This window comes from Bufo bufo, chromosome 2 (genome assembly GCF_905171765.1).
Source record: "Bufo bufo chromosome 2, aBufBuf1.1, whole genome shotgun sequence".
Lineage (NCBI taxonomy): Eukaryota > Metazoa > Chordata > Amphibia > Anura > Bufonidae > Bufo > Bufo bufo.
This window is the reverse complement of record NC_053390.1, coordinates 120,118,092-120,141,749: the sequence shown is the minus strand read 5'-3', so window position 1 is coordinate 120,141,749 and position 23,658 is coordinate 120,118,092. Positions and strand designations below refer to the sequence as shown.

The 23,658-nt window shown below is 43.1% G+C and overlaps 1 protein-coding gene across 1 annotated transcript in view; it reads right to left on the bottom strand.

The window, feature by feature from the left end:
* Window positions 1-2,311: 2,311 nt before the first annotated feature.
* The window catches only part of FAM151B (family with sequence similarity 151 member B), a 109,568-nt gene continuing 88,221 nt past the window's right edge, over window positions 2,312-23,658 (bottom strand). The window contains exons 5-6 of the mRNA XM_040421491.1: window positions 5,645-5,780; window positions 2,312-3,417 (exon numbers count right to left, since the gene is read on the bottom strand). Of these exons, the coding sequence (XP_040277425.1) occupies window positions 3,255-3,417; window positions 5,645-5,780 (299 nt within the window). The 3' untranslated portion in view covers window positions 2,312-3,254. The remainder of the gene's footprint in view (window positions 3,418-5,644; window positions 5,781-23,658) is intronic.

Here is a 23,658-nt window from a genome sequence, read left to right as displayed (position 1 = left end):
ACAGGGGGGTGATCAGGGAGTCTATATGGGGTGATCAGGGGCTAATAAGGGGTTAATAAGTGACGGGGGGGGGGGGTGTAGTGTAGTGTAGTGGTGCTTGGTGGGACTTTACTGAGCTACCTGTGTCCTCTGGTGGTCGATCCAAACAAATGGGACCACCAGAGGACCAGGTAGCAGGTATATTAGACGCTGTTATCAAAACAGCGTCTAATATACCTGTTAGGGGTTAAAAAAAACACATCTCCAGCCTGCCAGCGAACGATCGCCGCTGGCAGGCTGGAGATCAACTCTCTTACCTTCCGTTCCTGTGAGCGCGCACGCCTGTGTGCGCGCGTTCACAGGAAATCTCGCGTCTCGCGAGAGGACGCGCCGGCGCGTCCAGGAGGAATGAATCAACCACCTCCAGGACGCGTCTGTGCGTACAGCGGTCCGGAGGTGGTTAAATACCTAGGTATAAAGATTGGACGGACGCCGCATTCCATCTATCAGTTTAACTATCCACCTTTACTCAATAAAATTAAAGATGATCTAACCAGATGGCAGACATTACCACTATCTTTAATGGGTAGGTGCCATTTAATTAAAATGTTAGCAATGTCCAAACTGATGTATCCACTACAGACCATACCGGTGCTCCTAAGGCATGTAGATGTGAGGAACTTGGAGAGATGCTTTACAAAATTCATTTGGAATGGCAAGAAATCAAGAGTCTCACACTGAGGAAGTTGAAACTGCGGAGGGAGATTGGAGGGCTAAATGTGCCTGACGTCAGAGGTTAGCGGCACCCTGGGATTTAAAGGCTCTAGTGCATACCAAACTATCTCAACTACCCCGTTTAGCTAGATGCTCGCTAATCTTACGAGACTCCATTATAACATGGAAAAACCTTAGAAAGTTGTACAAATTACCGTACCAGATCTCAAAACACCTCCCTTTGCACAATAATCCAGCTTTTACACCAGGGCAATCCGAGCGGTCGTTCAGGGAATGGAAGATCAAAGGCATTAAGACAGTAAGTGATCTGTTCCATACCCAGGAAAATAGATGGGCGACTCTACAAGAACTAGAGGATAGGTGGGGGTTGACAGGATCTAATTTGTTCCCATATCTGCAGATTAAGCATTATTGTAAAAGTCTAGCTATCAACATGACTGGTGAGTGGAACCGGAATAAATTTGATTCACTCATTACTTCTGGTAACAGACAATCTATTTCACACTTATACGGCAGTTTGCGGTACCTTTTGGAGGACTCTATCTCTCAGGGATTGTTCGGGAGATAGGGGAACAAATTAGATCTAGTGGAGGTTTATCCAATTGCGAGAACTGGTATAGCAGCCTAACACAAAGCAGTGGTAAACGAGACGATGAGAGAAACTCACTTTAAAATTATACATCATGCCCTATATGGATTTGATATGCCAGTGACTAGTACAAAGCCTAATAGGATAGTGGCCTGTCCTAGGTGCTCTACACCTAAAACTGACCTTTTGCATGGGTTGTGGAGTTGCACAAAATTAGTGGAGTATTGGAAGATGGTGGGTCTGATTCTACGTGACGGCAGTAATTTTAAGGAGGAACTGGATATCCAAATGGCAATACTACATGCAGGACAGCAGGAGGAGTCAAATGAGGGGGGAAATGGGCAGAACAGGGGCCTCACAGCAATGGGGCACAGGATAGTCCTTGAGGCCAAAAGATGTTTGTTGTCCAACTGGTTAGAACCAAGGGTCCCATCAAAGGATGAACTTCTAAGACGTCTACGTCGCATGCTTCATTTAGAGTGGCTGGAAGCAACGGGTAAAAAAGAAATAGCCGGAAAGAAGCTGTATAAAACCTGGAAAAAGTTCATGATAAATTTCATTGAGATTGCTGAAACATCAATGATCATGAAGCCGTTTACCCTAACTGCTTGGTATTTGCAGGAAGATATCAAGGGACGGCTGGGGAGGCTTAAGGTTTGTAGTCGTTAGCGATTCAGGACAGGATAAGTAGGAGGAGATAAAGAAGAGTCAGGATATTAGGTTAGCGTTGGTGGCGAATAAGAAGGGGCTCAGAGAGATATGTATACCCTTGACAGATACATTTGAATTGTTATTATTATTTTCCATGTACGTGGGGGGAGGGGACTAAAATGGGAAAAATGGTATTGTATTATGTTAGTAGATCTTGACAAAGATGTGTCAACTAATATGTATGACATGGAAGATTATGGAAATGTGAACTTTATTGTATTATGGATGATATTGTATTGTTTTTTCAAGATCATGATGCAGTACTAATAAACATGTTTGTAAAAAAATAAAAATAAATGAAGAGGCAGAAGTGCTGCTCAGAGTACTCTCTCCCTTCGACAAACGTCTCTGAAGCATGGATCGGGGCAGTCTCAGTATGCGAAAGTCATGCTGTCTTCTGCCTACTTCGATTTTGTGTAATGGATACAAAGGGGTCGTCCAAGATAATTAAAAATCTCAGACAAGACCCCAAATTGTCTAAAAAAAACCTCACAAATATAATAAAAATGACGCTATAATTTTCTACAACGCCATTCTCTGTGCCTCCAGTCCTACGATCACTCCTGTTTACCAACTGCAGCGGTGGCGTGCTGTACACCCGCATGTCACAGTGACATGTAACCGCCAATTACTTTCCTCAATGGTAGACTGCTGTGGACAGGCATTGGCTGTAGTGGTCATGTACCGTATACGGGAACGACAGCGCTGCACTGGACTGGTGAAACAGAGAACATCGCTGCAAATAATAAGTATAAGACCATTTTTCTTTTAATTCAGACCATTCAGTAGCATCTCTGAGACTTTAATTATCTCAGACAGCCCCTTTAAATTGCCAATAAAAACATTACTGCGCGCTAAAAGTCTTTCTAGCTGTAGCGTGAGCCCCGGGAAGGTGGGGGATTGTGTGAAGAACCTAAGAAATGAAATACAACAAGGACATGATAAATGGGACCATATGTGGCCCCCTATGACAAATCATTATTAGCTGTAACTGAAAATCTGACCCAACTATCCCAAAACAGACCTAAAGACACACTATGCAATAGGAAAAATGTAAAATTATGCCAAAGTAAAACAAAATAGTGTCGATGTATAGTATTTTGTGGATGGATCATTGATTTTAATGAGGCCTATTTATTGCTTTATGTTCCCTGCAGTGTTGCTTTCTGTGGCATACAGTTCCACCAAAAGATGTAATGAACCTCCCTCAGTCAGCTACTACCATTATTTAGTGTTACTTTTATTTTGCTTGTTGTTTTCGTTTCACGGCCTGCTTCAGTTCACCGTTTTGAGGTTCAAACACATCATAAAATATCTGATCAGCCCCAGAATGCTGTCGAATGTACAGCAGGTCCTCCACAGGGTAGATGTCATCCTTCCCTGACCAGACGGTCAGGCTGTACCTGCAATGAGTCAATGTTATTCGTCATCAGTCTCTGCACTAAAATTCACCATTAATTAACATGACTTTTATGATCAGTTTTAATAAATCTCCAATGGCTACACAAATTGGCTATTTGGTGAACTGGGCCTCCTGAAGGCTTTGAGGTTTTTCATAGCAAAGTTCAAGCACAGCCTGTGGCAGGGCTCCGTAGTAATATAGTGAATCACCTACAGGCTGCAATGTTAAATCATTGCAGTGTATGGGAGAAGCAACAAGATGATCACATGTTTAAGTCCCCTTAGGAACACATGTTTACGACCCATGCAGGATCGCAGGCTATCAAGTACACAGCCTGCATGCCACTTCACACAGAAGGATGCCATGCGGTTAAGGACTATTGCACACGACCATATGGCTTTTTCAGTGTTTTGCGGTCCGCAAAAAACGGATCCGCCAAAAATATGGATGACATCCGTGTGCATTCCGTTTTTTGCGGAACGGAACATCTGGCCTCTAATAGAACAGTACTATCCTTGTCGGTTATGAAGACAATAATAGGAAATGTTCTATCTTTGAACGGAACGGAAAAACGGAAACACATAAACGGAATGCATACAAAATAAATTCAGTTTCTTGTGTGGACCCATTGAAATTAATGGTTCCGTATACGGTTCGTATACGGAACGCAAAAAACGGAGCGTAAACGAAAAAAAAACACGTTTGTGTGCATGAGGCCTAAGTCTACTAAGAAAACAAACCAGACCAAACATGGTAAGGGTTCAGGAGATGGTTAACAAAAGTGGATTGGGAACCCATGTAGGGGGTCACCAGGATAGCCATAACCCATCCAGGAAACAGGATATTGGGTATTCTCATAAAGGGACAGCAGAACTTCGGCTGAATCCTACAACTTATAATTATAAAAAAAATCTTGGAAGAGAGACATAAACCCAGCTCATTAGATCTATTAAATCCAAATATAAATCCATAGGTTAGGCAAGAGAGATGAAGAAAGAAAAATGGGAGACTACAATAGATGGCAATTTGAACTGATGGCACATATAGCAGGCAGTCAAGCAATGGGCAGTTCACCAGAGGTATACAAGCCACTAAGAGACCCATTAATCAGTGATGCAAGAAAATGAGATGTGGTCATTAATCCTCTCCGGCAACCTAAAGGTCCATTGCGACTCTCTTCTCCTAATCAATTGTTGTAAAAGGTCTGTTTTACTGTATGGGGAATGCCAAAAAAACAAAACCCATAAAACTGGCGGAATTGCGTGTTTTTTTTCAATTCCACTCCATTTAGATTTTTTTACAGCTTCCAACTAGATAGTATGCAATATAAAACAATGTCATTAAAAAGTACAACCTTTCCTGCAAAAAACAAGCCCTCATACAGCTATAAGAACAGAAAAATAAAAACGCTACGGCTTGGGGAATGCAGAGAGTAAAAATAATGTAAATCTGTTTAGAGATGGCTGGCCTTATAAACTAAATGATTCCACGAAGTGTGAACCAGTCAGAGACCTACGACTATTGTTCTCCAGCTTCATGGACAAGGAACATATAAAGGTACAGCCCCACGTGGCAGATATGCTGCAGGTTTTTCATACCGGACTTCTGGTTGGAAAATTAGCATTTTACAGTAGCAAGCACGATACTAAAAAAATCTTATCCGTGAGCAGTAAATGTTCTCAACAAATCTGCACATAACTTGACATCAGTCAAAAAGCCAACGAGAAGGCGATCTCTTTAGGACAGGAACCTACACTAAAATACTACCTCCGCTGGTGCCATACTGGCCTCCATAAAATTCAGGTTCCACATGCATACTGAGCCCACACTGTATTATACCTCTTTTGGTGCCACAATGGCCTCTATTAAATTCAGGGAATGCCGTTACATGTGGAACCTGAATTCCCTGAATTTAATGGAGGCCAGTATGGCACCAGAGGTAGAATTTAGTGTAGGTTCCTGTCCTAAAGAGATCACCTTCTCGTTGGCGGACAGGCACAAATGATTTTGTACAAAATGTATTTGCCAAGAATCTCACGTTTATCACGTAGCAATAGCACATTTTCTATAGTGAGTATGGCACAGTGGTTTGTTAACTCCCACTATAACACCATGTACCTGGGATGTAGGCCCCTAGCCCCACCTCTGAATACAGACATATGCAAACAGTGCAGGCAAACATGTGGCGAGATATGATCATCAAAAAATATGCATCAACACTATTTTACCTGTCTGACGTCTGCAGCAGCCACTGCAGCTGAGGCCACGACTGTCGCACTAAAGCTGCTCTGACTGGGAAAGTCACAAGCTGGCTCAGATTCTTACATATCTTCTCCATTTCTCTCACCATCTCCCAGCTGTAGCCTTAAAACCAAGTTTAATACAAGAAATTACAAATACTGTCCCTAGCTTCAGCCACATAATCAAATGTGAAGGCTGTAAAGCCGGGATCTGTCCACAATATACATAACTTTCTTTGATAGATTACCATAAAGGAACTAAGGAAATTGTGCAGCTCAAATGCGTCTTGTACCCCTCATGTTCCCTCCACGTGTCTAACATTAACGTATCAGCAGGAATGTGGAGTCTATAAGCCAAACTACCGACTATTTATCCACACAATGATTCATAACTGGCTCATGTATAATAATCAGTAATATATTTACTATAGCAAATCACAGTACTTCTCAAGGTTTTCATCACTATTATGTCATATTTTTACTACAACTCCACAGCCTTAGGCTACTTTCACACTTGCGGTAGAGTGATCCGGCAAGCAGTTCCGTCGCCGGAACTGCCTGCCGGATCCGTCAAAACGTATGCCAACTGATGGCATTTGTAAGACTGATCGGGTCCCTGATCCGTCTTAGAAATGCATTGAAATGCCGGATCTGTCTTTCCGGTGTCATCCGGAGAAACGGATCCGGCATTTATTTTTTTCATCTTTTTTTCGGCCTGCGCATGACGGATCCGGCATTCCACTATTTTGAATACATTCCAAGTGTTCAGTTTTTTTGGCCGGGGATAAAACCGTAGTATGCTGCGGTTTTATCTCTGTCCTGATCAGTCAAAAAGACTGAACTGAAGACATCCTGAACGGATTGCTCTCCATTCAGAATGCATGGGGATAAAACTGATCAGTTCTTTTCCGGTATACAGCCCCTAGGACGGAACTCTATGCCGGAAAAGAAAAACGCTAGTGTGAAAGTACCCTTATATAAATACATATGGTGGTGCCTGAAAGTTTGTAAATCCTTTGTGAAAAAACAAGTGGTTCTATCAAATAAAGAATGGTTAATGAAGAATAAAGTTAAGTTTTGGAAGGTCAAAGTCCTGGCCTTAAAAGGGTTGTCCAGGGTTTAAAGGGAACCTGTTTTGGCCAACAAGGTATCTGAGCTGCAGATGGCATATTACAGAGATGGAGGAGCTGAGCAGATTGATTTATAGATTTTGAGGGAAAAGGTTCAGTAAAACTTGAATGTCTTCTTGCTCTGGACTTTGAAGTCAAGGGGGTGGTTCTATCAGTGATTGACAGCTGTCTCTGTATACACAGTAATAGAGGGAAAACTGTAAAACACTGATAGGACCTCCTCCTTGACTTCAAAGCACAAAACAAGAAGACATTCAAATGAATGAAACACAAGTTTTAATGAATATTTTACCACAAAACTAAATATCAATCTGCTCAGTTCCTTCTGCTCTGTAACATGCCGCTGGCAGGTTATATTGCATTTCCACTGTTAAAGGTTCCCTTTAAGTGATGGCCTATCCTTGGGATAGGCCATCTCAAGCTGACAGGTGGCAGTCTGACACAGTTGATCAGCTGGTCTGTACAGCTCCATTGTCCATGGGAACAGCGCCGTAGTAAGTATGCTCCCGCCGTTACAATGTCAACAGTGCTGTGTAGCTCTGGTGCTGATGTCTGTCAATGGAGTTACACAGACCACAGGATCGGCAGGTGTGCGGAGTGCTGCACCCGTCCCACGCCAATCAGCTAGCAATGACCTATCCTACCCTGGACCAGCACCTATAATATAATATAAAATTTGTGGAAGGACCTGAAGCGAGCAGTTCAAAGGAGGAAACCCACCAACATCACAGAGCTGATCTTTTTTGCATGGAGGAATGAGCTAAAATTCTCCCAAGTCGACGTTTTGACTCATATGTTCAATCAATTTGGTTATCTTTATCTACTTTTAAGACATGTGAGAATCTGATATATGAAGAAATATAGAAAATTCGGAAGAGTTCACAAACTCAAGTACCACTGTATGTAATATATATATATATATAAGAAAAAAGGCAGCACTCCAGATTAGTGATGAAAAAGTGGATGGTTTATTCACCCATCTAGCTAGATGGGTGAATAAACCATCCACTTTTTTCATCACTAATCTGGAGTGCTGCCTTTTTTCTTCTTTATATATTTGGGACCTTGGTCACAGCATCCGCGTTTAATGTGTGCTGCTTTTTTCTTATATATATATATACAGTACAGACCAAAAGTTTGGACACACCTTCTCATTCAAAGAGTTTTCTTTATTTTCACAGGCATGTCGGGAGTGGAAACCATTTGGTGTGTGTGTGTGTGTGTGTGTGTGTGTGTATGTGTGTATGTGTGTATGTGTATATATACAGTACAGACCAAAAGTTTGGACACACCTTCTCATTCAAAGAGTTTTCTTTATTTTCATGACTATGAAAATTGTAGATTCACACAGAAGGCATCAAAACTATGAATTAACACATGTGGAATTATATACATAACAAACAAGTGTGAAACAACTGAAAATATGTCATATTCTAGGTTCTTCAAAGTAGCCACCTTTTGCTTTGATTACTGCTTTGCACACTCTTGGCATTCTCTTGATGAGCTTAAAGAGGTAGTCCCCTGAAATGGTCTTCCAACAGTCTTGAAGGAGTTCCCAGACATGCTTAGCACTTGTTGGCTCTTTTGCCTTCACCTGCGGTCCAGCTCACCCCAAACCATCTTGATTGGGTTCAGGTCCGGTGACTGTGGAGGCCAGGTCATCTGGCACAGCACCCCATCACTCTCCTTTATGGTCAAATAGCCCTTACTTTCAAAGTTTTCCCAATTTTTCGGCTGACTGACTGACCTTCATTTCTTAAAGTAATGATGGCCACTAGTTTTTCTTTACTTAGCTGCTTTTTTCTTGCCATAATACAAATTCTAACAGTCTATTCAGTTGGACTATCAGCTGTGTATCCACCTGACTTCTCCTCAATGCAACTGATGGTCCCAACCCCATTTATAAGGCAAGGAATCCCACTTATTACACCTGACAGGGCACACCTGTGAAGTGAAAACCATTTCAGGGGACTACCTCTTGAAGCTCATCAAGAGAATGCCAAGAGTGTGCAAAGCAGTAATCAAAGCAAAAGGTGGCTACTTTGAAGAACCTAGAATATGACATATTTTCAGTTGTTTTACACTTGTTTGTTATGTATATGATTCCACATTTGTTAATTCATAGTTTTGATGCCTTCTGTGTGAATCTACAATTTTCATAGTCATGAAAATAAAGAAAACTCTTTGAATGAGAAGGTGTGTCCAAACTTTTGGTCTGTACTGTATATATACACATACACACATACACACATACACACACACACACACACACACACACACCAAATGGTTTCCACTCCCGACATGCCTGTTTTAATAGCTTCATGCATTTCCCATGTAATAACAATTTTGGGGCATCTATTCTTATGACTCTATGTTGTACCATTCCTTTATTTATTTCTACTAGAAGTTATGAATGAATTGCTAGCAGTCTGCAGTAAGGGTACAGAGGGGAGGTAACCAGGTGAGATAAGATAAGATAAGATAAGATGCCTTTATTGTCACTGTACAATACAATGTAATACAATGTACAATACAATGAAATGTTGTTTGGAGCAATCCTAGATGCCATGGACAGAGGAACAAGAACTGACATTTAAACTAAAGCATTACACTAGAAAAAAAAACAAAAAACATTGCACTAGAAAGCATTACTATTCACAGTTCACAGCATATATATAGCAAGAGCAAAGTAGGAAGTGCTTATGAGTATATATACAGACTGATCAGACACCACTGCAGACAAGAGATCATCATAGGTTCATTAATGCAGCAGTCGCTTTCAGTCTGTGGTAGTTTCTATCCTAGGAAGGGGCAATAGTCTCTGAGCATTTAAGAGACTGATTGCTTTGGGGTAAAAGCTGTTCTTCAGCCTAGTGGTGCGGGCATGTAGGGCTCTAAGACGCCTACCAGAGGGTAGGGGAATGAAAAGGCTGTGGCCGGGGTGAGTTGGATCCCCGCAGATAATTTTTGCCCTGTTGCTGCAGCGAGCAGTGAAGATGTCATCCAGTGATGGTAACTGAGTACCAGTGATTCTGCCAGCCATTCTGATGATGTGCTTGAGGGTCTTCTTGTCCTCAGAAGAGCAGCCGGAGTACCACACTGTAAAGCAGTATGTGATAACAGATTCTATGGTGCACCTGTAAAAATTGACTAGCAGCTGTTTTGTGAGTTGTGCTTTCTTCAGACTCCTCAGGGGTGTCCTTGCACAGTCTGACAATGGCAGCACTGATTGGATAGAGTGAGTCTGTGCAGGTACACCCCCCAACTGGTTACCTCCCCTCTGTACCTTTACTGCAGACTGCTAGGAATTCATTCATAACTTCTAGTAGAAATACTAAAGGAATGGCACAACATAGAGCCATAAAAATAGATGTTCTAGAATCATTATTACATGGGGGATGCATGAAGCTATTATAACAGGCATGTCAGGAGTGGTGACAGGTCATCTTTAAGGAGAGGATGTGCTTTCAGCTTTTCAGTGGTTACATTGTGGAAGTAGACAGCCAGAGGATGGATCGGTTCATTCACCAGGTTTATTTTATTTAAAAAAATAAAACCACAACTAATTTAACCCCCTTCCCCCACCCCATATAAGGCCTCTTTCACAAGAGTGAGTTTTCATCCAGGTGCGATGCGTGAAGTAAACACATAGCATCTAATTCATTTTACAACGGTCTGTGCACATGAGCGTTGTTTTACACGCATCATTTCTGCGTTCAGGAAAAATCGCAGCATGTTCTTATATTATATATATATTTTGCGTTTCTCATTCAGCTCTGGTTCCATAGAAGTGAATGGGGCTTCAGTGAAAAACGGATGCTATCAAGATGCAATGCGTTTTTTAATGATGGTTGCTAGGAGACATAGTTTGTAATTCTTCAGTTTTTTTCCACACGCTTTAAAAACGAATAAAATTGCACCTGCGCAGAAAAAAACTGAAACACTGAACGGAATTACAGGGAGTGCAGAATTATTAGGCAAATGAGTATTTTGACCACATCATCCTCTTTATGCATGTTGTCTTACTCCAAGCTGTATAGGCTCGAAAGCCTACTACCAATTAAGCATATTAGGTGATGTGCATCTCTGTAATGAGAAGGGGTGTGGTCTAATGACATCAACACCCTATATCAGGTGTGCATAATTATTAGGCAACTTCCTTTCCTTTGGCAAAATGGGTCAAAAAAAGGACTTGACAGGCTCAGAAAAGTCAAAAATAGTGAGATATCTTGCAGAGGGATGCAGCACTCTTAAAATTGCAAAGCTTCTGAAGCGTGATCATCGAACAATCAAGCGTTTCATTCAAAATAGTCAACAGGGTTGCAAGAAGCGTGTGGAAAAACCAAGGCGCAAAATAACTGCCCATGAACTGAGAAAAGTCAAGCGTGCAGCTGCCAAGATGCCACTTGCCACCAGTTTGGCCATATTTCAGAGCTGCAACATCACTGGAGTGCCCAAAAGCACAAGGTGTGCAATACTCAGAGACATGGCCAAGGTAAGAAAGGCTGAAAGACGACCACCACTGAACAAGACACACAAGCTGAAACGTCAAGACTGGGCCAAGAAATATCTCAAGACTGATTTTTCTAAGGTTTTATGGACTGATGAAATGAGAGTGAGTCTTGATGGGCCAGATGGATGGGCCCGTGGCTGGATTGGTAAAGGGCAGAGAGCTCCAGTCCGACTCAGACGCCAGCAAGGTGGAGGTGGAGTACTGGTTTGGGCTGGTATCATCAAAGATGAGCTTGTGGGGCCTTTTCGGGTTGAGGATGGAGTCAAGCTCAACTCCCAGTCCTACTGCCAGTTTCTGGAAGACACCTTCTTCAAGCAGTGGTACAGGAAGAAGTCTGCATCCTTCAAGAAAAACATGATTTTCATGCAGGACAATGCTCCATCACACGCGTCCAAGTACTCCACAGCGTGGCTGGCAAGAAAGGGTATAAAAGAAAAAAATCTAATGACATGGCCTCCTTGTTCACCTGATCTGAACCCCATTGAGAACCTGTGGTCCATCATCAAATGTGAGATTTACAAGGAGGGAAAACAGTACACCTCTCTGAACAGTGTCTGGGAGGCTGTGGTTGCTGCTGCACGCAATGTTGATGGTGAACAGATCAAAACACTGACAGAATCCATGGATGGCAGGCTTTTGAGTGTCCTTGCAAAGAAAGGTGGCTATATTGGTCACTGATTTGTTTTTGTTTTGTTTTTGAATGTCAGAAATGTATATTTGTGAATGTTGAGATGTTATATTGGTTTCACTGGTAAAAATAAATAATTGAAATGGGTATATTTTTGTTTTTTGTTAAGTTGCCTAATAATTATGCACAGTAATAGTCACCTGCACACACAGATATCCCCCTAAAATAGCTGACTGAACCATCAGTTTTTTCCTAAACAGATCCACACAATCCGTATCGTTTGTGTGAAAGAGGCCTAAAAGTCAATACAGATTACATGTGGTCTTCTCTTCAATTTTTGGGGGCCCGTTCACATGGCAGTTTTTGCCATGGTATCCACATACCATGCTGGCGCAGTCCGAGCTTTTAACTATTAGCCCTCCAACGTCAGAACTGCCTCCCATTGAAAACAATGTAAGGCAGATAGCAGGCGACTGGCGGAATTTTGGTGGAGTGTGCGTGCCAAAATTCCAGGGGCAAAATCCACCATGTGAAAGGCCCCTTTCGCGGTTTCCATGTCTCTCATTCATTTCAATGGATGTGCCTATTTTGTCGTACTATCCAGCTACAACACGAGACGCCAGACTGATGTCATACACAGGTGAAATCAGGGATCTACATTCTCAGATCACATTATTAGTCTGCATGTGCTTAGAGGAAGAATTCTGTGAAACTTTCATAAACCAGCAAGTTGGCAATGTTGATAATTAAAGTCATGGATAAGTGTGTGTAGTTACAGTTACAATTCCAAAGATAGGGCTATATATTTCATTTAACCCCTTAAGGACTCAGCACTATTTCACCTTAAGGACTTGGCCATTTTTTGCAAATCTGACCAGTGTCACTTTAAGTGGTGATAACTTTAAAACGCTTTGACTTATCCAGGCCATTCTGAGATAGTTTTTTCGTCACATATTGTACTTCATGACACTGGTAACATGAAGTCAAAAATTATAATTTTTTTGCATAAAAAAAATACCTAATTTACCAAAAATTTGGAAAAATGTGCAAATTTCAAAGTTTCAGTTTCTCTACCTCTGTAATACATAGTAATACCCCTAAAAATTGTGATGACTTTACATTCCCCATATGTCTTCTTCATGTTTGAATTATTTTGGGAATGATATTTAATTTTTTGGGGATGTTACAAGGCTTAGAAGCAAATCTTGAAATTTTTCAGAAATTTACAAAAACCCAATTTTTAGGGACCACTACAGCTCTGAAGTCACTTTGCGAGGCTTACATAATAGAAACCACCCAAAAATGACCCCATTCTATAAACTACACCCCTCAAGGTATTCAAAACTGATTTTACAAACTTCGTTAACCCTTTAGGTGTTGCACAAGAGTTATTGGCAAATGGGGATGAAATTTGAGAATTTAATTTTTTTGCCTAATTTTCCATTTTAACCCATTATTTCCACTAACAAAGCAAGGGTTAACAGCCAAACAAGACTGTATCTTTAATGCCCTGACTCTGCCGTTTACAGAAACACCCCATATGTGGCCGTAAACAACTGTACGGCCACACAGCGGGGCGTAGAGTGAAAGGTGTGCCGTTTGGTTTTTGGAAGGCAGATTTTGCTGGACTGGTTTATTTACACCATGTCCCATTTGAAGCCCCCTGATGCACCCCTAGAGTAGAAACTCCATAAAAGTGACCCCATCTAAGAAACTACACCCCTCAAGGTATTCAAAACTGATTTTTCAAACTTTGTTAACCCTTTAGGTGTTGCACAAGATTTAATGGAAAATAGAGATACAATTTCAAAATTTCACTTTTTGGATTTTCCATTTTAATATTTTTTTTCCAGTTACAAAGCAAGGGTTAACAGCCAAACAAAACTCATTATTTATGGCCCTGATTCTGTAGTTTACAGAAACACCCCATATGTGGTCGTAAACTGCTGTACGGGCACACGGCAGGGCGCAGAAGGAAAGGAATGCCATACGGTTTTTGGAAGGCAGATTTTGCTGGACTGTTTTTTTTGACACCATGTCCCATTTGAAGCCCCCCTGATGCACCCCTAGAGTAGAAACTCCAAAAAAGTGACCCCATTTTAGAAACTACGGGATAGGGTGGCAGTTTTGTTGGTACTAGTTTAGGGTACATATGATTTTTGGTTGCTCTATATTACACTTTTTGTGCGGCAAGGTAACAAGAAATAGCTTTTTTGGCACTGTTTTTTTTTTTTTTTGTTATTTACAACATTCATCTGACAGGTTAGATCATGTGGTAATTTTATAGAGCAGGTTGTCACGGACACGGAGATACCTAATATGTATACAATTTTTTTTATTTATGTAAGTTTTACACAATGATTTCATTTTTAAAACAAAAAAAAAGTTTTTGTGTCTCCATAGTCTAAGAGCCATAGTTTTTTCAGTCGTTGGGCGATTATCTTAGGTAGGGTCTTTTTTTTTGCCGGATGAGATGATGGTTTGATTGGCACTATTTTGGGGTGCATATGACTTTTTGATCACAATCTATTACACTTTTTGTGACGTAAGATGACAAAAAATGGCTTTTTTTACACCGTTTTTATTTTTTTACGGTGGTCATCTGAGGGGTTAGGTCATGTGATATTTTTATAGAGCCGGTCGATACGGACGCGGCGATACCTAATATGTATACTTTTTTTTATTTATGTAAGTTTTACACAATGATTTCATTTTTTAAACAAAAAAAATCATGTTTTAGTCTAAAAGCCATAGTCTAAAAGCCATAGTTTTTTCAGTTTTTGGGCGATTATTTTGGTTAGGGTATGATTTTTGCGGGATGAGATGACGGTTTGATTGTTACAATTTTGGCGTACATGCGACTTCTTTGATCACTTTTATTACCTTTTTTGGGAAGTAAGGTGGGCAAAATTTCAATTTCATCATAGTTTTGAATTTTTTATTTTTATGGCGTTCACCGTTTGGGTAAAGTAACATGACCGTTTTATAGATCAGGTCGTTATGGACGCGGCGATACCAAACATGTGTAGGGAATTTTATTTTTTTCATTTTTAATCAGTGATAAATGTGTTTTTTTGATTTTTACTTTTTTTTTTTTTACCCAGACCCACTTGGTTCTTGAAGATCCAGTGGGTCTGATGTCTGTATAATACAGTACAGCCTTTAGCAGGCGTCCTGTTGCCATAGAAACCTTCCCCGTCTGCTCAGTTGTGGCCACAACTGCGCAGACGGGGAAGGGTAAGGAGGGGGGCTGTCTGGGGGCTCTCTCCCTCTCCATCGAGGGGCTGCAAAGTCACAGCAGCCCCCCGATGGGAGAGGGAGGGAGCTCCCTGACCCTGAGCTGCTAACCTTTTCCATACAGCGGTCCGTACGGACCGCGGTATGGAAAGGGTTAAACGGCTGACATCGCATCACATCGCACCCACTGTACACCAACGATTATTCAAGGGGAGGCTGGGCGGCAGTGATCGGAACAACACATGACGTACTGGTACGTCATGGGTCCTTAACCACATCAGCCCCCAGTGCTTAAACACCCTGAAAGACCAGGCCACTTTTTACACTTCTGACCTACACTACTTTCACCGTTTATTGCTCGGTCATGCAACTTACCACCCAAATGAATTTTACCTCCTTTTCTTCTCACTAATAGAGCTTTCATTTGGTGGTATTTCATTGCTGCTGACATTTTTACTTTTTTTGTTATTAATCGAAATTCAACTATTTTTTTGCAAAAAAATGACATTTTTCACTTTCAGTTGTAAAATTTTGCAAAAAAAACCGAGATCCATATATAAATTTTGCTCTAAATTTATTGTTCTACATGTCTTTGATAAAAAAAAAATGTTTGGGTAAAAAAAAAAATGGTTTGGGTAAAAGTTATAGCGTTTACAAACTATGGTACAAAAATGTGAATTTCCGCTTCTTGAAGCAGCTCTGACTTTCTGAGCACCTGTCATGTTTCCTGAGGTCCTACAATGCCCAGATAGTACAAACACCCCACAAATGACCCCATTTCGGAAAGTAGACACCCTAAGCTGATGGGTATAGTGAGTTCATAGAACTTTTTATTTTTTGTCACAAGTTAGCGGAAAATGATGATTTTTTTTTTTTTTCTTACAAAGTCTCATATTCCACTAACTTGTGACAAAAAATAAAAACTTCCATGAACTCACTATGCCCATCAGCGAATACCTTGGGGTGTCTTCTTTCCAAAATGGGGTCACTTGTGGGGTAGTTATACTGCCCTGGCATTCTAGGGGCCCAAATGTGTGGTAAGGAGTTTGAAATCAAATTCTGTAAAAAATGGGCAGTGAAATCCGAAAGGTGCTCTTTGGAATGTGGGCCCCTTTGCCCACCTAGGCTGCAAAAAAGTGTCACACATCTGGTATCTCCGTATTCAGGAGAAGTTGGGGAATGTGTTTTGGGGTGTCATTTTACATATACCCATGCTGGGTGAGATAAATATCTTGGTCAAATGCCAACTTTGTATAAAAAAAATGGGAAAAGTTGTCTTTTGCCAAGATATTTCTCTCACCCAGCATGGGTATATGTAAAATGACACCCCAAAACACATTCCCCAACTTCTCCTGAATACGGAGATACCACATGTGTGACACTTTTTTGCAGCCTAGGTGGGCAAAGGGGCCCATATTCCAAAGAGCACCTTTCGGATTTCACTGGTCATTTTTTACAGAATTTGATTTCAAACTCCTTACCACACATTTGGGCCCCTAGAATGCCAGGGCAGTGTAACTACCCCACAAGTGACCCCATTTTGGAAAGAAGACACCCCAAGGTATTCGCTGATGGGCATAGTGAGTTCATGGAAGTTTTTATTTTTTGTCACAAGTTAGTGGAATATGAGACTTTGTAAGAAAAAAAAAATCAAAAAAAAAAATCATAATTTTCCACTAACTTGTGACAAAAAATAAAAAATTCTAGGAACTCGCCATGCCCCTCACGGAATACCTTGGGGTGTCTTCTTTCCAAAATGGGGTCACTTGTGGGGTAGTTATACTGCCCTGGCATTTTCCAGGGGCCCTAAAGTGTGGTAAGTAGGTAAATGACCTGTGAAATCCTAAAGGTGCTCTTTGGAATGTGGGCCCCTTTGCCCACCTAGGCTGCAAAAAAGTGTCACACATGTGGTATCGCCGTATTCAGGAGAAGTTGGGCAATTTGTTTTGGGGTGTCTTTTTACATATACTCATGCTGGGTGAGAGAAATATCTTGGCAAAAGACAACTTTTCCCATTTTTTTATACAAAGTTGGCATTTGACCAAGATATTTATCTCACCCAGCATGGGTATATGTAAAATGACACCCCTAAACACATTCCCCAACTTCTCCTGAATACGGCGATACCACATGTGTGGCACTTTTTTGCAGCCTAGGTGGGCAAAGGGGCCCACATTCCTTTTATGAGGGCATTTTTAGACATTTGGATCCCAGACTTCTTCTCACGCTTTGGGGCCCCTAAAATGCCAGGGCAGTATAAATACCCCACATGTGACCCCATTTTGGAAAGACGACACCCCAAGGTATTCAATGAGGGGCATGGCGAGTTCATAGAATTATTTTTTTGGGCACAAGTTAGCGGAAATTGATTTTATTTATTTTTTTCTCACAAAGTCTCCCTTTCCGCTGACTTGGGACAAAAATTTCAATCTTTCATGGACTCAATATGCCCCTCAAGGAATACCTTGGGATGTCTTCTTTCCGAAATGGGGTCACATGTGGGGTATTTATACTGCCCTGGCATTCTAGGGGCCCTAAAGCGTGAGAAGAAGTTTGGAATATAAATGTCTAAAAAATTTTACGCATTTGGATTCCGTGAGGGGTATGGTGAGTTCATGTGAGATTTAATTTTTTGACAGTTAGTGGAATATGAGACTTTGTAAGAAAAAAATTATAATTTCCGCTAACTTGGGCCAAAAAAATGTCTGAATGGAGCCTTACAGGGGGGTGATCAATGACAGGGGGGTGATCAATGACAGGGGGGTTAACAATGACAGGGGGGTAATCAATGACAGGGGGGTGATCAGGGAGTCTATATGGGGTGATCACCCCCCTGTCATTGATCACCCCCCTATAAGGCTCCATTCAGATGTCCGTATGTGTTTTGCGGATCCGATCCATGTATCCATGGATCCGTAAAAATCATACGGACATCTGAATGCAGCCTGACAGGGGGGGTGATCAATGACAGGGGGGGGTGATCAATGACAGGGGGGGTGATCAGGGAGTCTATATGGGGTGATCACCCCCCCCCCCGGAAGGCTCCAGGGAGACGCCTGTATGTGTTTTGCGGATCCGATCCATCTATCAGTGGATCCGTAAAAATCATGCGGACATCTGAATGGAGCTTTACAGGGGGGTGATCAATGACAGGGGGGTAATCAATGACAGGGGGGTGATCAGGGAGTCTATATGGGGTGATCACCACAGTCATTGATCACGCCCCTGTAAGGCTCCATTCAGACGTCCGTATGCGTTTTGCGGATCCGATCCATCTATCAGTGGATCCGTAAAAATCATGCGGACATCTGAATGGAGCTTTACAGGGGGGTGATCAATGACGGGGGTAATCAATGACAGGGGGGTGATCAGGGAGTCTATATGGGGTGATCACCACAGTCATTGATCACGCCCCCTGTAAGGCTCCATTTAGACGTCCGTATGCGTTTTGCGGATCTGATCCATCTATCAGTGGATCCGTAAAAATCATGCGGACGTCTGAATGGAGCTTTACAGGGGGGTAATCAATGACAGGGGGGTGATCAGGGAGTCTATATGGGGTGATCACCACAGTCATTGATCACGCCCCTGTAAGGCTCCATTCAGACGTCCGGATGCGTTTTGCGGATCCGATCCATCTATCAGTGGATCCGTAAAAATCATGCGGACATCTGAATGGAGCTTTACAGGGGGGTGATCAATGACAGGGGGGTAATCAATGACAGGGGGGTGATCAGGGAGTCTATATGGGGTGATCAGGGGTGATCAAGGGTGAATAAGGGGTTAATAAGTGACAGGGGGGGGGAGTGTAGTGTAGTGGTGCTTGGTGCAACATATTACTGAGCTACCTGTGTCCTCTGGTGGTCGATCCAAACAAAGGGGACCACCAGAGTTCCAGGTAGCAGGTATATTAGACGCTGTTATCAAACCAGCGTCTAATATACCTGTTAGGGGTTAAAAAAAAATCACATCTCCAGCCTGCCAGCGAACGATCGCCGCTGGTAGGCTGGAGATCCACTCTCTTACCTTCCGTTCCTGTGAGCGCGCGCGCCTGTGAGCGCGCGCGCCTGTGTGCGCGCGTTCACAGGAAATCTCGCGTCTCGCGTGATGACGCATATATGCGTGACTGTGCGCAGGGCTGCCACCTCCGGAACGCGATCCTGCGTTAGGCGGTCCGGAGGTGGTTAAAGGGGTTATCCGAGTTAATAAAAAAAATAAAAAAACTCTTAAAACCCATCTGGATATACATATAATTTGGTTAAGCTAGATTTCATCAAGTTAAAACCCATATGTACACCTTTTCATGGTTCTGTCATTGCTTTGTTTACATGCTGAAGTACATGCTGAGGGGGCGTATAACAAAGCCTGAGCTCTGCCTCATAAATATTTGTGGGCGTGAACAATCTGACCTTCCCCTCACCCTGCTCTGCACATCCTAACTTTGCATAAACCAGTCACATGATCATCTCCTAGCTCACACAGACAGATCATCCTGTCACATTGAAGAAACACAGGCTCTATGTATCTAAGCTCTATGGCAGCTCTGTGTATCCAAGCTCTACGGCAGCTCTGTGTATCTAAGCTCTACGGCAGCTCTGTGTATCTAAGCTCTATGACAGCTATGTGTATCTAAGCTCTATGTATCTAAGCTCTATGGCAGCTCTGTGTATCTAAGCTCTATGGCAGCTCTGTGTATCTAAGCTCTATGGCAGCTCTGTGTATCTAAGCTCTATGGCAGCTCTGTGTATCTAAGCTCTATGTATCTAATCTATATGGCAGCTCTATGTATCTAAGCTATATGGCAGCTCTATGTATCTAAGCTATATGGCAGCTCTGTGTATCTAAGCTCTATGGCAGCTCTGTGTATCTAAGCTCCATGGCAGCTCTGTGTATCTAAACTCTATGGCAGCTCTGTGTATCTAAACTCTATGGCAGCTCTGTGTATCTAAGCTCTGAGGCAGCTCTGTGTATCTAAGCTCTGAGGCAGCTCTGTGTATCTAAGCTCTGAGGCAGCTCTGTGTATCTAAGCTCTGAGGCAGCTCTGTGTATCTAAGCTCTGAGGCAGCTCTGTGTATGTATCTTATATAGCTTAGATAGATATAGGGGTCATATATGACCCCTATATCTATCTAAGCTATATTACAGCCATATCTATGTTGACTATATACTATGTAGTCACTGTCCCCCCCCCCCATACACAATGCAGTGTCCCCCACCCCTCCATACACACACAATATACACAATGCAGTGTCCCCCTCCCCCACCCCATACACACAATGCAGTCACCCCCACCCCATACACACAATGCAGTGTCCCCCACCCCTCCATACCCACAATACACACAATGCAGTGTCCCCCACCCCTCCATACACACAATATACACAATGCAGTGTCCCCCACCCTCCATACACACAATATACACAATGCAGTGTCCCCCTCCCCCACCCCATACACCCAATGCAGTGTCCCCCACCCCTCCATACACACAATGAAGTCTCCCCCACCCCTCCATACACACAATGCAGTGTCCTCCACCCCTCCATACACACAATGCAGTATCCCCCTCCCCCACCCCATACACCCAATGCAGTGTCCCCCACCCCTCCATACACACAATGAAGTCTCCCCCACCCCTCCATACACACAATGCAGTGTCCTCCACCCCTCCATACACACAATGCAGTATCCCCCTCCCCCACCCCATACACACAATGCAGTGTCCCCCACCCCTCGATACACACAATGCAGTGTCCCCCACCCCTCCATACACACAATGAAGTCTCCCCCACCCCTCCATACACACAATACACACAATGCAGTGTCCTCCACCCCTCCATACACACAATGCAGTATCCCCCTCCCCCACCCCATACACACAATGCAGTGTCCCCCACCCCTCCATACACACAATGCAGTGTCCCCCACCCCTCCATACACACAATGCAGTGTCCCCCACCCCTCCATACACACAATGCAGTATCCCCCTCCCCCACCCCATACACACAATGCAGTGTCCCCCACCACTCCATACACACAATGCAGTGTCCCCACCCCTCCATACACACAATACACACAATGCAGTGTCCCCCACCCCTCCATACACACAATGCAGTATCCCCCTCCCCCACCCCATACACACAATGCAGTGTCCCCCACCCCTCCATACACACAATACACACAATGCAGTGTCCCCCACCTTCCTCTCCCCGGGAAACCTAAGAGCCCAGGCAGAAGCACATGTCTTTACTCTCCAGTGTAAACAGCTTGCCTTCTCCCTTTTATTGGCTGAGCTGCTTATCCTTCATTCCTGCTCCTGGATCACAGCAATACAGCAACTGGCAGCACCTGGGTAACCCTTTCCTTATCAGAGCTCTCCTGTACACTCTTTCAGTGCAACACAGGAGCTTCTGTTTTGCACAGTACTATCAGCCCTGCTGCTCTATTGATATGCTAATGAGATCGCGACAGCCAGATACAGGGTTAGAGGGGGCGGGCACCAAAGGCTCTGACGTCTCGTTTACAGAGCTGGGCCACTCCCTCAAGCAGGGAGAAGCTTGTAAACGAGACGTCAGCACCAGAGAAGGGTTGATGACGTCGGGGGTCACATGACCCAAATCAGCAGTGTGGAAACAGCGCAAAATCAATAAAGTGAGTACATTAGAAATGTATCTTTAATGATGTATAATGCAGCCCTAACACATAACCCCTTTAAGGACTCAGGAAACATGCCGTACCGGTACGTCATGCGTCCCTAAGGGGTTAACACTTTATTTTTTATTTTTTTTTTCAATTCTTTATTTAAATATATACGGATAACAAACCGTGCATCAGCAAAGTAGATAGAGTACAAGTGCTTCAAAAATAATGCACTACAATGAGAAGTCATCAATTTACAGTCATCTTAATAAAACCTGCTGGCAACTGAAATATGAGCTGAAGACCCCCATTAAAAAAGGGTCTGATTTGTCTAAGCAGGAATCCTGCCGGGAGATATTGGCAAAAATGTACTCCTGGCCTCATAAACAAAAATGTCCAGGAAAAAAGAAACAACGTACTTGTTGTATTGGAAGGTGTTCCCGACAAACATATAGTAAAATACGAACACTTGACACAGAAGGAAGGGGGGGGGGGAGCACAAAAGAGTACTAGGTTGAAAAGTTCAGCCACTCAGGACAGTAGGCTCCGAAATTCCTGAGATTCCTGGAAGAAAAACCAGGGGGTCCAAGCATCAAGGAAAGCTTAATGTTTAGCTCGTAGCTGCGAGGTAAGTTCCTCCATTCTCCGGATCTCCTACACCTTTTGGATCCAGCAGCTAATTGTCGGAGGCAAGGAGAGCTTCCACCTCGCAGGGATGCATGACCTAGCCGCTATCACCAAGGAGCACAGACAAGACTTACGAAGCACGCTCATTGGGAGATCCGATAGAAATAGTAAAAAGAAACCAGGTGTATTTGGTACCGTAAGCCGAAAAATTTAGGACAATGTTTTATGGATCATCTGCCAAAAAGGACTGATTCTTGGGCCTTCCCAAAAAATGTGTAGCATTGAGCCCATGGCTGAGTCACAGCGCCAGCAAACAGGGGACGCAGATGGGAACATTTTCTGTAATCTGACAGGGACATAGTACCATCTGGACATTATCTTATATCCCGCCTCCTGGAATCTACTCGCCATGGATGACCTGTAGAGCAGGCAGAATAGTTTCGACCAATTAGTGGGGGGATGTCTACTCCCAGGTCTTGAGACCACTTCGCCACATAAGGGGGCAGGTAGTCCTGTCGAGGAGCCACCAAGAACTGGTAACATTCAGATAAGGAATGTCTATAGGAACACGACCCAATACAAGCTTTCTCGAAAGAGGTGAGAGACCTGTCAAACCCTGCGGAGGCCGGAATAGAGGATAGAAAATGCGTCAGTTGTCTGGATCTCCAGAATCCCAAAGGGCAGGGATCTGTCACACTCAATATCTCATTATAAGTAAACCATCTGCCCGAGGTTCTGAAAAAGGGAGCACGGGACCTCCCATTTTCCCGCCATTGCAAATATGGCCCTCCTCGGCAGCTCGCCGGGAAACTGGGATTTCCTAAGATGGGGAACAATGGGGAAGGGGAGGGGGAGATCAAAGGATTGTCTCTGACTTTATGAAATAGTGTAATGGTGGGACCGATTATGGGATGGTTAGAGAGAGCTGAAGGGAGTTTCATATCTACCCAAGGTAAGGAGGCTAGAGGATAGCTCAAGCATAGTTGTTCGATTGAGACCCATTGTTTGAGCAATGAGTGACGACACCAGTCCACTATCCTTTGATGCAAGGAGGCTGAGTAATATTTACGTAAGTCAGGTACAACTAGCCCTCCTTTATCCCTCGGGATGTGTAAGAGAGATCTAGCAAGTCTCGGACTACCCCTGGCCCAGATAAATCTGAATAAGTCCCCATGTATCCTGTCGAAGAAACTGGAGGGGAGTTTAATGGGGAGGGTCTGAAAGAGGTATA